Source organism: Alosa sapidissima, chromosome 10 (assembly GCF_018492685.1).
Source record: "Alosa sapidissima isolate fAloSap1 chromosome 10, fAloSap1.pri, whole genome shotgun sequence".
Lineage (NCBI taxonomy): Eukaryota > Metazoa > Chordata > Actinopteri > Clupeiformes > Clupeidae > Alosa > Alosa sapidissima.
In genome coordinates this window covers 20,507,636-20,523,702 of record NC_055966.1, presented here as the reverse complement: position 1 = coordinate 20,523,702, position 16,067 = coordinate 20,507,636, and the positions used below count along the sequence as shown (strand labels likewise).

The 16,067-nt window shown below is 40.0% G+C and overlaps 1 protein-coding gene and 2 long non-coding RNA genes across 3 annotated transcripts; all 3 read right to left on the bottom strand.

Moving 5' to 3' along the window:
- Window positions 1-296: 296 nt before the first annotated feature.
- On the bottom strand, window positions 297-15,217 carry LOC121720002. The gene is made up of 2 exons (XR_006034430.1): window positions 15,152-15,217; window positions 297-697 (listed from the first exon to the last, which is right to left on the bottom strand). It is a non-coding gene; the product is annotated as an uncharacterized LOC121720002 (long non-coding RNA).
- On the bottom strand, window positions 6,463-7,022 carry LOC121720003. The gene is made up of 2 exons (XR_006034431.1): window positions 6,896-7,022; window positions 6,463-6,637 (listed from the first exon to the last, which is right to left on the bottom strand). It is a non-coding gene; the product is annotated as an uncharacterized LOC121720003 (long non-coding RNA).
- Window positions 11,833-13,396, bottom strand: LOC121719996 (glycogen synthase kinase binding protein). Its single transcript, XM_042105829.1, has one exon. The coding sequence runs from the start codon at window positions 13,292-13,294 to the stop codon at window positions 12,809-12,811; it is 486 nt and encodes a 161-aa protein (XP_041961763.1). The 5' UTR covers window positions 13,295-13,396; the 3' UTR covers window positions 11,833-12,808.
- Window positions 15,218-16,067: the final 850 nt, after the last annotated feature.

Here is a 16,067-nt window from a genome sequence, read left to right as displayed (position 1 = left end):
CTCTCACCATCCACTCCTTAATCTTTCCATCAAGTTGCATATACAGATCAAAATCCAGTCAATCCAGTTGAGAGACACTCAGTTGTATAACATTAATGTTGTACTGTATGACAGTGTGTCGGCATTTGAAAACGATAACAGCAAAACACTGAATTATAACAGGACTTAATCTTATTTTACTCTGGCCTAATTTGAGATAGGCATATATAGCAGACATGACTAAAATGGCTCTTTCTTTTTCTTTTAATCTCTTACACACTCTATCGCAAAATGTTGAAAAAAAAAAGAATCTTCAGTTGACCATTAGAAGAGAAAATAATTTATTCATATGAATTTAATATCTTTAATGGAATACATAAACAATTGGGCATTGGGCAGTCTCTAAAAAAATAGAAAACCAAATACTGCAGGGATAAGCCTCTCAAACCATGGTTGACACAAATTGGTAATCTTGTACGACACGGCACTTGGCAGAAGGGTTTCCTAATGGCTTAGAAATATCAACCCAAAAACGCCTCAAGTGAGTCATCAGGTCCCTTGTGTTTTAGGTTTAGGATTTGAGAGAGAGATAAGTCTGTGTTTTTTCCTGGTTGAAGAGGCTGTCAACATTATGAATGTGAAGGCACAAATCCACTTCTGTTTATGTGGCAACTTCATCTCCCTTGTTTCCTGCAGCAACTGCTTGTAAAATCACATCCTGAAACACCAATAATACATAAACTAATATTCATTTTGGCTCACAGTTGCCCATCAAAATGTGTTATAGGTTTTGTGAGATCAATAGGCCTGAGGAAAATGTCCTGTTCATTGATGAGTTCAAAGCAAAACTCCTGAGTGGCACTACTGTGTGTGTGTGTGTGTTGGTGGGGGGGGGGGGGACGGGGGGGGGGGGGGGGGGGGGGGGCACTCATTGTTGTTGAGATGGAATGATGCTGGGATGAAACATATCCCAGTCAACACACAATGAACTAGGAATCCTTTTAACACAGTTTCTTCTTTAACTCTCGTTCTCCAGTGGAGAAAAATGAATGAGCTACAAATAAAAATATAATTCATTAACATGACATGCAGAATATTGGTTAACAGGTTCACTCCTCACATTACTTGGTGAACTGACATCTGACTTAGAAGCTGGAGTGGCAGGACTGGTGGTTATGGGACACTGATATAGAGCTTTTAGTAAAAGACATGGAGTGGGTTAATGCAAGACCTGGCTCAGTTTGACAGCATTTATTTGATGCACATTTACATCCTTGTAAATATCTCCAAATACATTTGGGAACATGCAATGTATAACAAAATATAAGGCATCTGCAAACCGAGATGTAAGGCATCTGCAAACACGAGATATAAGACAAACCGAAGCTGTGTTATTTGCTTTTAAGAGGTTTCATATGATGGTAGTCTGAATAAAAGCCATGTAAAATAAACAATATTTAAAATATCCCACAGAATTATTTCAAAAGTAATAAGTTAAAGAATAAATTTGCTTATTGGACTGCATCAATAAACAGAATGGACGGAAGATGAAATAATGGGCTAAAGAGTCCTATCCATAATAGTTTTATTTATGCCTTGAACTCTGGGCTTATTTAATAATCTCTCTCTCTTTCTCTCTCAACATGTGTGCTTTCAGGCTAGCATGCTAGCCCAGCTCCTTAACTTATCTGGGTTATGCCATTTCTAGGCGTTCCCAACATTGCACTGTGCCTACTTCAGAGGGCATGCACTGTTCCCACCTATTACCTATTGTAAGGCTTTCTCTTTAGAAGGCTAAGACCCTAGTGGAATAATTGTGTGAAGTACTGGCACAGAGACTAGAGTATTGTTTTTCTTTATTATACATCTGCACAACGTATATTGGATAAAACACAATTTTTGTGGATATTTCAAGATCCATTATGCTGCATCTATTGCTAACTGCAAGGTAGTGAAGCACCAAAGGCAGAGGAGGGGGAAGGGTGCATTTTGATTAAATTGAATTGAGACATAGTAAGAATAATTAGACAATGTAAAGCACTATACAGATTGTACATGAGAAATGTTGAAAGATTTCAAATGGGTTATAATATTACTATGCTACATAGCAATGTGGTGCATACAATTGATTTAGAATGTTGGGGGATGTTTGTGTGTGTGTGTGTGGGGGGGGGGGGGGGGGGGGGGTTACACTGTCATATTAGGCTATAACAGGTTTTAACCACTAGGCTAGTAGTTTTGGGGATTGTGGATCAGTTTGACAAAGTTGAAAAATACATAGCTGAAGTCACATAAGTAAGACCTACGCAACGCAGTTTGAATGAAGTTATTGAAAAGCGTTAGAAGAAGAATAACTAGAAAAACATTTCCTGAAGGAAATACAGTGCATGAAAATGCAAAAATATGATGTAAAATATCATACAGAGTAAAAACAAACTATATTGGTTGCTAGGTAGATGAGGTTTAATATAGTTGGAATGACTGAACAGTTAAATTATTTAGGTAGATAGTTGACGATAACTGACAGTTGGAATGGCTCTAATGTTTGCTAGCAGTTATGCTAACTATGTTAACAAAGATAATAATGCTAACCAAGTTACTTAACTTAGTTAACTTAGCTAATGTTTTCTAGCAGTTTTTTTTTTTTAAATGCTGTTAACTATGCTAACAATGTGACTTAGCTAATGATTTATAGCAGTTATGCTAAAATACTAAGAATGCTAACTTAGCTATTCATTTTTAGCAGTTATGCTAACAATGCTAACCATATGACTTAGCTAACTTAGCTATTCATTTTTAGCAGTTATGCTAACAATGCTAACTATGCTAACCATGTGTTGTATAAAGTACTAGAAAGCAATACTTGAGTAAAAGTACAAGTATCGTACTAGAAAAAGACTTTGGTAGAAGTGAAAGTTGCCTTTTAGAATATTACTTAAGTAAAAGTCTTAAAGTATCTGATATATACTGTACTTAAGTATCAAAAGTAATTTTCTGATATTTAATGTACTTAAGTATTTGAAGTAAAAGTAAAACGTATATTCATATAAGCATATTCAGGGTTCCCATATCTTCTTAATCTCACTCATCAAATCAAATCACATTCTTTTCTAGGACTTTTTAGGCACAATTCTCTGAAATGAAAAATAAATAACTTATTTCTTTCACAAAAAAAATGACCTGCTTGTAGGGAGAACATTTTGGTCATGTGGCATGAGCATTTCTAGGGCTTACTCCCCAGGTCACCGTCACTCACACACAGGCCCCCTATGTCCAGCAGCTACTAATATGCCAGTCAATAGTTGAAACTGAAAAGGTGTCTGTTCATCTTCAAAAGCTGGTTTTCAAAGTTGCCAGAATTCAGTGCCCGGGAGTTTCAGGCCCAAGACCGACCATAGTGGTGGAAATTGGATAAATTAAGCAACATTTCAGCTCTTACTATCCTGTAGTTTTTATTAGTACCATGGTTCAACAAATCTGTAAAGGTTGTATAATAATTCACTTAAACTGAGAAGTTAACAAAAAATATTCCACTATTCCACAAGTTACCAAAACAGAAAGAAAGAAAGAAAGAAAGCCTTTAAAATGTAGCCTATCCCATGCTTCCACAGAGGCATATTGAACTAATGTTTAGGCTACATGTTTTTTGCATGGGTAGGCTATATTGTTGTTTGGTGATTTAGCCTATTCCTTTACACCCTCTTCTGAGCAAACAAGGCATATAAGTTTATCATGTAGGGTAATTAATCTTTTTTTACATTAAATAACTTTAATTTATCCTCTCTACTTGTCCCTGTAGTCATGGCCTCCTCATCACTAATTTCGGGCTCATAATTTTCAGTGGTCGACTGGTTGATAATGCTGCTCAGTCTCTCCTGGCCTCTTTCTACCCTCCATCCTACCTGACGCTTGTGTCTACTGTAGGGCCGGCTTGGCTATCCGTATCTGAGAAAACCTTTTGGAAAAGACGGGCTATATGGACCCAACCAACTCTTTTTGGGAGGGGAGAACTCCCTCACGTAGGCTACAACCCATGCAGAGGCATTGCATTGGTGTCATGCACAGAATGCGGAATGTGTCCTACTTAAAGATAGACTAACGTGACAAATGTCAATATTTGTTTCCTCGACCGGGCCAAAAGTGAAGCGGCCCACCGGGAATTCTCCCGATACCCACCCCGGGCCTGATTCAGTCTTACACTTCTTGGACTGAAGACAACTCCTGCGATGCTATGGATAAATAGCCTTTCACAGGCCGCTAGGGCAGGTAGCCGATGTACAGAAACATTTTTTGCAAATACGGCCACGGGTGTATGACGTTATATTCACCACTACCCTTTTCACCGAGTTCACCACTATCGTCGGGGTGGTCGTCTATGATAACGGGAGGTCCTCCAGTAGGTGCTCGTGCTTCCATGGCGGTTTCAGTTGTGCGTCCTCCTCCTTTAGCAACAAACAAGAGCTGAAATAGCGCGCGCAGCGTGCGTAATGCAATCTAGGAGCAGTGATTCGCCAAACCTCCCTTATTGCAGTCGCACACATTTTTCCTAATTTTATGTTTTAGTAACGAGTAACGAAGACGCTTAGTGGAAATATAACGGAGTAAAAGTATACATTTTATCTAGGAAATGTAGTGGAGTAAAAGTGGAAGTCGACATAAATTTAAATAGCGAAGTAAAGTACAGATACGTGAAATTTCTACTTAAGTACAGTAACGAAGTATTTGTACTCTGTTACATTACAACACTGCTCCTGAGGCCAACCCACACAATGGCACATGGCACTTTGGGCAGTGCCAAGAAGTGGCCATTCTCTTTCCATTCTTTCCGCATTGAACGCACCTTTTGCGGCCTGGCATTTGAAGAAGTTTATGATCTGGTGGACTGGTGACACAGCCATGTTCAAGATGGTCAAGACGGACGTCACACAAATCCTCTGTCAGCCTTCTTCTGAAATCCAGGTGTGACATTGCGACCTGTCCTCTGGTCTGGCAATGCTCTCTGTAGAGCATGTAGGAATTGACTGTGGCAATGTCAATGAAATGGAAAAAGAATGTTTTGTACCACCTGTATGTTTTCCGGCGTGTTGTGTAGGACTGAAGTCGTTCATCTGACAGATTCACTCCTCCCATGAATTTGTTATAATCTTTGATCGATGCAGGTATATGTAATTGGTGCATCACCCATGAAGAATCCTGTTGCTTCTGACGTCTGGTTACAATGTCTCTGGTGTAGGCATTGTGGATGGTGGAACAGACAGAGACTAGTCTTGTGTCCATCCACCTCACAAATAGAAGTGGTCCATCTCTGATCCATCGCAGACTGTCACACTCAGATTTATTGGTGAGAGCGTTTTCTTCTGTTTTTGGAAACCCCACTCTGTTTTCTCTTATGGTGCCACAAGCTCCAAACTTCATTTTGAATAGGTCTTTGAACAGAGTGGGGCTTGTGTAAAAATTATCACAGTAGACATTGTAACCAGTGCCAAGAGAATGTGGGTTGCACAGTGCAATCACAGAATCATAGCTCAATCCCTGTCCAGTTCTGTGTGGTTCTTTCTCTGTGTAAACATTGAAATCACATGTACCCATTTTGTGAGTCACACAAGACAAACAGTTTGTAGCCCCATTTATGAGGCTTGTCCTTCATGTACATTTTCATCCCAATTTTAGCTTTAGTTGGGACCATCCTTTCGTCAATAGAGAGCTCTTGTTTGGGATGATAAAAAGTCCTGCAAGCGACTTTCATGCTGTCCATCAACGGTTTGATTTTTTCCAGCCTGTCGTAGACTGCAGTTCCTCTTCTTGAATTATTCTGCAGGTCTGTGTCTGGGTCACTGATGTGTATACCCCAACTAATGGCCTGAAACCTGTCTCTGGACATAATCCTTCTGAGAAAAGGAATCTGCCACACATTGTCCGTTTTCCAGTAGTCTTGGATCTGCGGGCTGCGGATGATGCCCATAAATATTAGGATTCCGCAGTATTTCAGAAATTCTGCATAGCCCAAGGGTTCCCATTTGTATTTGGCCCCCTTTTGTTTTTTTCTGTCTGTATTTAAGTGTTATTGCACAAACTGACAATTACTTCTCTGGAGAAAAATAGTTGAAAAAGCTGTAATGCACTGTAGTCCTGTCTGAAATCAAGCATGGATCCTGGGGTCCGTGCAGGACAGAATGGGTGACGAAATGGAATGGGATCTTCTTCCTCTTCATTTTTCCAGGTCTCTGGCTGTGCTGTTGTACCTGGCCCAGGAGTGCTTGCACGTCTACGAGGGGGGATGGGTGGCTGTTGTCCTGATGTCACAGTGAGGGTAGACATCCTTCTGGCTCTCCTGGGGGCAGGGGGAGGTGCGACTTTTGCTGGCTGCTTCATGGCTGCCTTTCTCCTCTTTGGTCTGACATCTTCATCCTCCTCTTCCTCAATAGTGAATAAACTCTGTTGTGCAGGAGCTTTCCGTAGGGAACACCTTGATGGAAGCACTGGTAAAAGACATGGTCTTTTCTGAATCTTTTTCCGTGGTGATCTCCTTGGAGTGGACATAGAGGCTGCAGCTGGAGTTGGAGCAGAAGGAGTTGGTTTTACAGCATGGACAGCTGAAGATGTACTAGGCTGTTCATCATCAGGCTGGCTGCCGGAATGCTGTGTTGGAGCTGACTTACTGAAAATAGAAATAAATAATAAATGTTTTATAGGAACTTACACAACTTTTCATTCAACTGTACACTCAAAGAGAGAGAGAGAGAGAGAGAGAGAGAGTGACACTGACACACACACACACACGCCTCCTTTACCCTCCCCCACAAATTAACAGGCTTGGTGCACATACATGGTGTCTCTTTCTGATACAATAGCATGCTATGAGAACTCTATTTACTACCATCACATTATTATTGAGAGAATAAAAGTTACAACTTACATGAATTTGGGATCATCCTGAGCTGGGTCCTTTCCATGAAAAAACATCTCTTCATCATCAGAGTCCACTTTCAAAACCAGATCCCTCATCTCTATCACTAGGACCAACGGAGAACTATGTGCTTGGTATCTCCGTGTAGCTCTGAGACTACAGACTCGTGTCTGGTCTCGTTGGAAAGGCGCATTTGTCTGCTATCCAGTGATAAAAGCCTCGTGTCGCTGTGACAAATAGCTCCGGAGCAATTTAACAGAGAAGGAGGGGTGTGTTTTTTGACGCACTTTGCGTCAATCGGGTTCTATCGGTTAAACGTGTTAGAAGAAGAAGAATAAGAACTAGAAAAGCATTTCCTGAAGGAAATACAGTGCATGAAAATGCAAAAATATGATGTCAAATATCATACAGAGTAAAAACAAACTATATTGGTTGCTAGGTAGATGAGGTTTAATATAGTTGGAATGAACAGTTAAATAGGTGGATAGTTTAAATGGTTAAATTATTTAGGTAGATAGTTGACGATAACTGACAGTTGGAATGGCTCTAATGTTTCCTAGCAGTTATGCTAACTATGCTAACAAAGATAATAATGGTAACCAAGTTACTTAACTTAGTTAATTTAGCTAATGGTTTCTAACAGTTTTTTTTATGTTAATAATGCTAATGCTGTTAACTATATTAACAATACTAACTATGTGACTTAACTAACTTAGCTAATAATTTATAGCAATTATGCTAAAATACTAAGAATGCTAACATGCTAACCATGTGACTTAGCTATTCATTTTTAGAAGTTATGCTAACAATGTTAACTATGCTAACCATGTTACTTAGTTAACTTAGCTAATGTTTTATAATAGTTTTGTCAAAAATGATAACTATGCTAACTATGTGACTTAGCTAACTTAGCTTATCATTTTTAGTAGTTATGCTAACTAGCATGCTAGCAATGCTAACTATGTGACTTAGCTAACCTAGCTAATCATTTTTAGCAGTAATGCTGGGGTCATCCCTATGTTCCCCGCTGCTTCCAAGTAGACTGCAGCCGCACGGCAAGGCGCGGGTTGGTAAAGTGCTGTCGCGCGTGTTTGAGCTCCGAGTCGCCTCTTCTTGGAGGAAGAATGCGCATGTTTGAATCTGCAAGCACGTTCACTAATGAACATTTCTTGACGAAGCTGGCCTATCTTAGTGATATATTTGATATATCTTAGCGTTACATTTGAGTTAAATGTCCAGTTACAAGGCAAAGACAAGCACCTACCTCACTTAGCAAATAAGATTACTGCATTCACCAAAAAAACTTGAGTATGGGACAGGCGCCTCGATCGCGACAGTATTATGCCTTTGAGATTTTTGAGCGAAATCGCTGAAACGTCTGATTGGGAGGCACTCTTGTGATCCCATGTATTAAACAGTAGGCCTACATCACATCCCTGCAAAGTTTATTTCAAAAATATTTCCCAACCAGCAGTGCTCAGTATGACTGGATTATGGATCCATGTAATGCAGCATGTTGGCATTTCATTGAATATATTGTACAATGCTGCATAATGGCCTATGCTTCCTAATATGTTGCTGGAAAACAGAAATATGTGTGTTATGTATTTATTTATTATTATATCTGCAGTACCAGCTGATTTTAACTCTGTTGAAGAGGATATATTTAGAACTTGTCATTATTTCAATAAATTTGACAATTTTAAGCTTGACCTACCACTTTCTTAGAGCGATGAGGGACAGGTGGGGCTCAAGAATGCCCCCTCAAAGTGGGGAATGAAAGAAAAAGTTTGAGAACCACTGATCTACTTTGTTAACTACCACAGTCACGAGTTGGGTCGCGATAGTCTGTCATTTTTAAAAAGTGGGTCCCCAGAAAAAAGTTTGAGAAACACTGTTAAATCTAGCCGAGTCTGCATGGCTTCAGTCCCAAGCTTGTCATTGTCTTTGCACTTGGCATGTCATTGTTGATTCTTACTGTACAAGAGGTAAGGGAGGTGATCTAAAATAGCCTTTGGTTGAGCTGTCGGAAGAATGGGATTAATTTTAATGGAACAAAGAGATATCAAACTATACTGGGCTGTAGACCCAAAGGGACATTTTTGGATTATTGACGAGTCAGACCAAAGGGGCTTCGGAGCAACGCGCAGTCCCCCCTGCAGCGTGCCAGCGAACGGAAAAATGAACAAAACAAAGCAATTAAATATCAACTTAAAAAGGCATGTAGTTGTAGCGCGTTTCTTCTGTGAAAGGTGCAGCTCGTGTGTGTTGCTGTCCTCAATTTAGTGCTGAAGAGGACAATGCGAAGTTACCTAGAATGTTAACTTTGAACTCGTTATATTCAGTAAAGAAGCACTACACAAGTAAAACCATTCTAGGCCTATGTTATAAAAAATTTTCTTCATCTATTCTTTTACTCCGCTATACTCAACGTGGAAGTTAGGAAAATCACCCTTCTGGCTTGTGTCAATATTGTACCGTGCGCGTATGTGTAGGTCTACCTGGTGTGCTACGGCAAGCAACATTGATAGAAAAATACACTTTGCTACCGTTTGTGCACAAAATGTGCACTCGCAAGCATATCCCATGCAATTTCCGTGGTCAGATACAAGACGGGTCCTATGTTCCCCTGTCCCATACAAATAGCGGGGAACATAGGACCCGGGGAACATAGATACGCTCCCGTAATGCTAACTATGCTAACTAACATGCTAACATGATAACTATGCCAAGTACACCTCGCTGCAGCCTGCGGGAAGGCGAGGCTTGACATCAAGCCCCGCCCACATCCAACTCAGCCATGTTTTCTTTGCCTACGTCACTCCCCATACGCTTACTGTAATTGGGTTCGTGTACTTTTTCGTTCATTTGATTTCCGGTTTTGAAACAATAACATGCACATTCAAAAAAATGGTCATTTTAAATATTGATGACAATGTGTTCAAACGTAAAACGAGCCATATTTCATTTCATTTAGCCCTCAAAAGTTGAATGGTGTGTTGTTTCATTATCATGGACTATCAGTTTAACAGCAAGAATTCTCCATTACAACCAAATGTCGGCTACAAAGGGGCGATTTTGCTTTATTAACAGGTGAACTAGAAGCATGCATTGTGCAACGTTAACCGGTCAGATCAAGCTAGACATATCCTCATCTCAAATATAGGCTACTGCCCAGCAAGCAGCTATCGGACCACCGGTAGATAGGCTACTTGTCAGCAACCCGCGATGGTAACGTTAGGCCACCGGCAGTCCACCGTATAAATGAATAAAGAAAGGGTGGTCAAAGCTGCGGCTCGTGTAGTGTGACAATGGAAATGTTGGTGCTGTTGCGAGTTGTTGCACTGGTTTGAATCCACAGTTTACGTGTTGAATTACACAATAAAACGTGTTTTGCAGTAAGTTGCTGGTTTGTAGAATGTAGCACTAGCAGCTCGCTCAGTCTCGTTGCGAGTTCTGGCTCTCTCTGCTGACTGCCTCCCTCTAGCCGCCAGCAACTTTAAACTGTGTGACGTAATACAAAAAAACATGGCTGACTTGGATGTGGGCTGGGCTTGATGTCAAGCCCCGCCTTCCCGCAGGCTGCAGCGAGATGCTCCTCTATGCTAACCATGTTACTTAGCTAACTTAGCTAATCATTTTTAGCAGTTTTGGTAAAAATTCTAACAATACTAGCAATGCTAACCATGTGACTTAGCTAACCTAGCTAATCATTTTTAGCAGTTTTGCTAAACATGCTAAAAATGTTAACAATGCTAACATGCTAACCATGCTAACTAGCTACAGTGGGTAGGCGTTATAGTTAATGACAAGTAACAGTTATAATGGCTGAACAGTTAAAAAGTTCAGTAGTTTAAAGGGTTAAATTGTTTAACAGTGAAATATTGTAGTGAGGACTTTTATTTTGAAACAGTTTTTGGCAGAGGAAGTAGTTGAACAGGGTGTGTAGTAACCTAGCTAATCATTTTTAGCAGTTATGCTAACTAGCATGCTAACAATGTTAGCATGCTAACTATATTACTTAGCTAACTTAGCTAATCATTAAATTATTTACAAGGATACAAGGAAGTTTATCGTCACATGCATATAGTTACTGGAAGTATATCTACTATTTAGGTAGATAGTTGACGATAACTGACAGTTGGAATGGCTCTAATGTTTGCTGGCAGTTATGCTAACTATGTTGACAAAGATAATAATGCTAACCAAGTTACTTAACTTAGTTAATTTAGCTAATGTTTTCTAGAAGTTTTTTTTTTTATGTTAATTTAAATGTTAATTTAAATTTAAAATGTTAATTTAGCTTGAATGAAGTTTCTACGTTAAACAGTTGAAGCTGCATTAAATGCGTTAGAAGAAGAAGAAAAAGCCTTGGAAGAACAGTACAGTGCATTTTCATGCACTCTAATAAGAAGCCTAGGAAGAACAGTACAGCGCATTTTCATGCACTGTAATTATTCTTCACACTTCCCTGATTGTCGCCAGGTGTGACTTTTGAAGCTATACTGCCCTCTGCTGTGAAGTCTTCGTAGTCTAGATAGGCTATTAAGTTCCATAGGCATTGTAAGCTCTAAATCTGTGCTCATTCCACTGCAAGAATAAAAATGTCCACATAGCATACATGTAGAGCTAACGCTAGATTTAAAGGTGTTGGGGTGAGCACCAGGCTGCCATAAAAGAACGTGACAAAAGCAGAGAAAGCGTTCTGACGCAAGGGGGCGGTCACGAACAAATAATGCGTTTTGTTCAATCGCGACATGGCCTTGGTTTAAAAATAAACATGACGAAGGTCGTGACAAGGACCATGGTCAGCACTTACACTTAGCCCAGGCTACCAAAAATAGTCTATTCAATTACATAGGAAACTACAATATTACCCAGATTTGGAAACCATTAGTCATTATTTAGATTGGATACTGAAAGACCACTGCACATACAAAGCAAAGTTTTGCAAAAACACCGTGTTTATTAAAGACACCAAAATCCCTGAATAACCAGGAATACAAAATACTTCGTTGCGAAGCATACATACTTAATGTGAAGGAAAATAAAAATGACAAACGAGTTCCAGTTGGAATCCGAAGAAAAAGCACCACCGTGTCTGTTGTATTGATGAGATCCCCTTGTTCAAACCAGAGTAAACGTTAGCTTAGTCCATGCTCATTTCAACTTAGGCTATAATTCTTCACGTACAAAAGGGTGACAAAAACAAAATACATCCGCTATGTTGTAACCTATTGGGTCTTCAAATTAACCTATAACAAAAGTCAATTGAATCATCCTTTCTGGTCAATCGTTTCAGTAGGGCGTTTTCTTATACAGCCAGAATCCATAGGACCGGTATCAGCAACGTGGTAAGGGTGACGTTAAATGCCAGACAACAGTGGACTTCGCCAGGCATCTAGTAGTATGATGTGTAAACAGGATCATGGTGGAGTATTCCCGTTTGCAGTTAAGGTTCACTTTGCTTCCTGCTAGCACACACCACCATAACCACATGTGTTTAAAATGTTAGACAGCGAGGTAACTAGCTAGGAATAGCCAAGACAACAAACATTGTAACTTCAGCTACCTAGTTAGCAAGAATGTCCAGGCAGTTTTCAGAAAAATAAAGCCCATTTCATGACAAAACATCTGATATATAGACATAGAAGTTAATCCTTAAAAAACAATAATCAAATTCTCGACTGGGAACCACCCCCATATTTTACAAGAGAGGAAACAAATGAGCTGGCATTAACAGGACATCGTTAGCCGTCCGATTCATTTGCTAGCTGACACGTTTTCACAGGCTAGCTTGGTATGCTGTTTTAATGTCCTTAGACAATGTTGACCTCCGAAATAAGCTACGTTACTCATCACCATAAACGCAACCATTCATTTGATTGCAACGGTTAACGTTTGCCATTTGGTGGTCACAAACTAGCATTGTTGATTGTCAATTGTTTTTGCACGTTCGCCATGTTCCGACGGAGAAAACTGAAGTCTTCTGACTGCCTCTTTAATTAAATTGCCAGACAATATTAGTTCCTGTAGTAATTGATGAGGATTATCCTCAACACGTGTGACATCAGTCCGCTTTCGATTCCAGGTTTTGAAATTGTCCCATTCTTGATCACTTGACCCAGGGATGTTGTATGGGCTAGCTCTGCTACGTACTCCTCGACTGCGAAATCGAATGCAGCACCCGGTGCGCCGTGGTTGGGCCCCACTGTTGTTGTTGGTCTGTTTGACGTTGCTACTGCCGTTGCTGGTGAGACCGTGGAGACATGACATCGTCTTTTGGTTTGCGCTATTGTTATGTAGCTGCAAAGCTTCGCCGATTTTCGTAACCAAAGCATCCACCTCTTTCGAATCGACTGTAACAGACTGCTCCAGCAGAATGTAGTTTTCTTTTCGACAAGGCATTTTATGTTGTGTTTGTGTTTTAGGCGAATTTTGTAAATGAATGAGAGAGCGTACAACCGGTAACCCCTTCTCGCCACGCTGCCCAGCAAAGAACAACCCTTCAGCTTGATTTGTAAACAATAGATGACGTAGGTTCCGGAATGTACCAATGCGGTAGGTGATACACTTGAGCTATAAGGTCAAACATCTTACACTCACACTGATGATATATTTAGAATTTAACGCCAATCACATAGTCTGTTTAATATGAATCACTCAACACGTGGAAACACAGGCCCTCTTTATTTTTATTTTTATTATAACAATAACAAATAAAAATGCCCCTGTTTGGATAATAATGGTAGTGGCCCAGTGGCTGGGGGCCAAGAAAACATTACATAATTGTAACTGAAAATGTTCTTTCGAGAATTGAAAAAAAAAAAAAAATCGGAACAAGCACGATGAAGTGTGGGAGATCTTTCGTGATACTCATCAGGTTATAGATTTTTAGCACCTGATAGTATCTGTCTTGGTTTCATGTGTATGGCATGCAAGCTGTGAAGTTAAAACAAACAAGAAGGCATGCCTTTGGGTAGCCTAAGGAAATGCATGAAACCATGCATTCAGCCTATGTGTTCATTGTCGCCATTTTATTATTCTTGTTACAATGTATCTATAGTGTTACTAGTTATCACCGTCACATTTTTTACATTAGCCTACTTGAACATCATAGTCAGTCTGTTTCAAAGTGACGTTGCCAGCGACGGATTTTATTCGTCTTGCAACAGAGACTTGAATGAAGCTAATATAGGCTTATACGTCCCCAAAAGACATTATTTCTTGAAATCACCCAAGTAGTCAAATCAAAGCCACGAGACGACCTCATTCGCCATATAAGGTATCCAAACATGTCCACGTGGTTCAGTAGCTGCGCTCTGTAATGGCGACGCCACAATCGCCTAGCTAGATAGGAAAACGACAGACCCTGCTTGTTTACACATTGAAGTCTGTACGGTATGGCTATTATTTAGAGGCACTGTTCTTGCCAGTATGCGCTATTCTTAGTGCATTATTTAGTAGTCTATCAACGCTTATCTGTTTTTCATTATTTTACGTCTTCATAGCAACCAATCATTAGCTTTTCCACCGTCATCCTATATATTGTAACCTATATATGTGTCGACATTAGTTTGTAATAGCCTATGCTAATCTATGCATAGTAGTAGTAGGCCTACGTGTCTTTCTTGCTCTAGGAAGAGGCGTGGGCTATCCATGAAATGCATGGGAGATGCTGCTCCTTTCAGTAAACTTTGATATGAGTTGGAGTTCTGCCAAAGGGAGTGCAAAGAGTTCATTGTTGCCTGACACTTTCCAAAAAAGAACCAGGCATAATATTTTAAATATTTAGATAAAATCTGGCTCAAATAAGTGTGACCGGCTACTTGTTCTACCAGCCATAGGCTACATCCTGAAGAAATGAATAAAACACATGATTACCCTACGATCATAAATGCGCATTCTGTTTCTTTGTTCACCCTCGATGAGTCATTTGAACAACTTGCCTCAAAATGTTATGTGTCTGCGTGAATGGACGCCACATTCATCACTTCCTTCTCATTTCAGAGAAAAACAGAGTCTACAGAGAACTGGTCTTTACTCTGAAACTGTGGCAGTGAAAGAGTTCAGGTACATTAATTCTAATTTCAAAATCTCCCTGTAGTAGGCTACAGAGGCAAGCTTGTGTTTTTTTCTACTCAGAAATCATTAACATGTTTGAATGCAATGCATTGAAATGGATAGCCATGCTATTTTCAATGTTAAGCTTCAAGGTTTCAGTCTAGTGGACGTGTAGGCTATTTCTTGCATTGTCTACTATACCTTATGGTTGCAACATGTGCTGGAGACTGCCTGATCAGCAGTGTTCATGCAGCAGCAGGCCCTTCATTGCGACTTGGGGAGACCCTCAGCAACCATAATGTGACCAATGAAAACTCTCCAACTGTGTGAGTGATTCCATTGGCTGACACCAGAAATCACAGCCCTGCCCTATCACATTACTTACTTGGATGTTCCTCAATTTCATTGTCAACAAGGCCCATTACATAATACTGTACAGCAGTAGAAAGGAATGTATCAGATATGGATGTTGCAGAGAGCCAGGGTTAAATATCAATGTTCATTTATGATATGGTGTAGCCATACAACAATAAAACTTTTGTTCTGTCAGATGAATAACTGCTGATGTCAGTTCAGTCAGCATCTTGGTATAACACCTACAATCATTTTTTCTTTTGCATATGAAAATAAAGAGAGGAAGCTCAGCCAAAGGCTTTTTTAGCTCTGGAAAACTATAGACTATAGACTATAGACTAGGACAACCTCTCAGGACAGAGAAGCAGAGGTAGGCTATAGGGCACATGGCACAAGTTGGGTGTCTGTGCCCCTGGCAAGCTGTGAAGAGGGTTTTGTGGCCATACTGTTGCTTCGCGGCTTTTTCAGCAGCGGTGTCCCCATTGGAGCCCATTTCTCAGAAGTTTCTTAGAAACCAGGCAGGGGGTGTTTTTCTCAGTCAGCTGTGGTCTGCATATGGGCTTCTAGCTGAGCTCCTTTCTGATGCAGCTCCGGTCAACTCATGCTGTGTAATATGATATATATGGATATGATATATAATTACTCTCTACTAACATTAAGCTGTTCAGAATTTTATTTCAGTGTTATAAAGAAGCCACTCCCTATTGCATTCTGAAACTAGAAAGAAGTGAAACCTGCCTTCCTGTTATATTTGATAACGGAA

Coding starts and splice junctions, on each gene's coding strand:
- LOC121719996 (XM_042105829.1), bottom strand. CDS start 13,294: ATGCCTTGTCGAAAAGAAAACTACATTCTGCTGGAGCAGTCTGTTACA.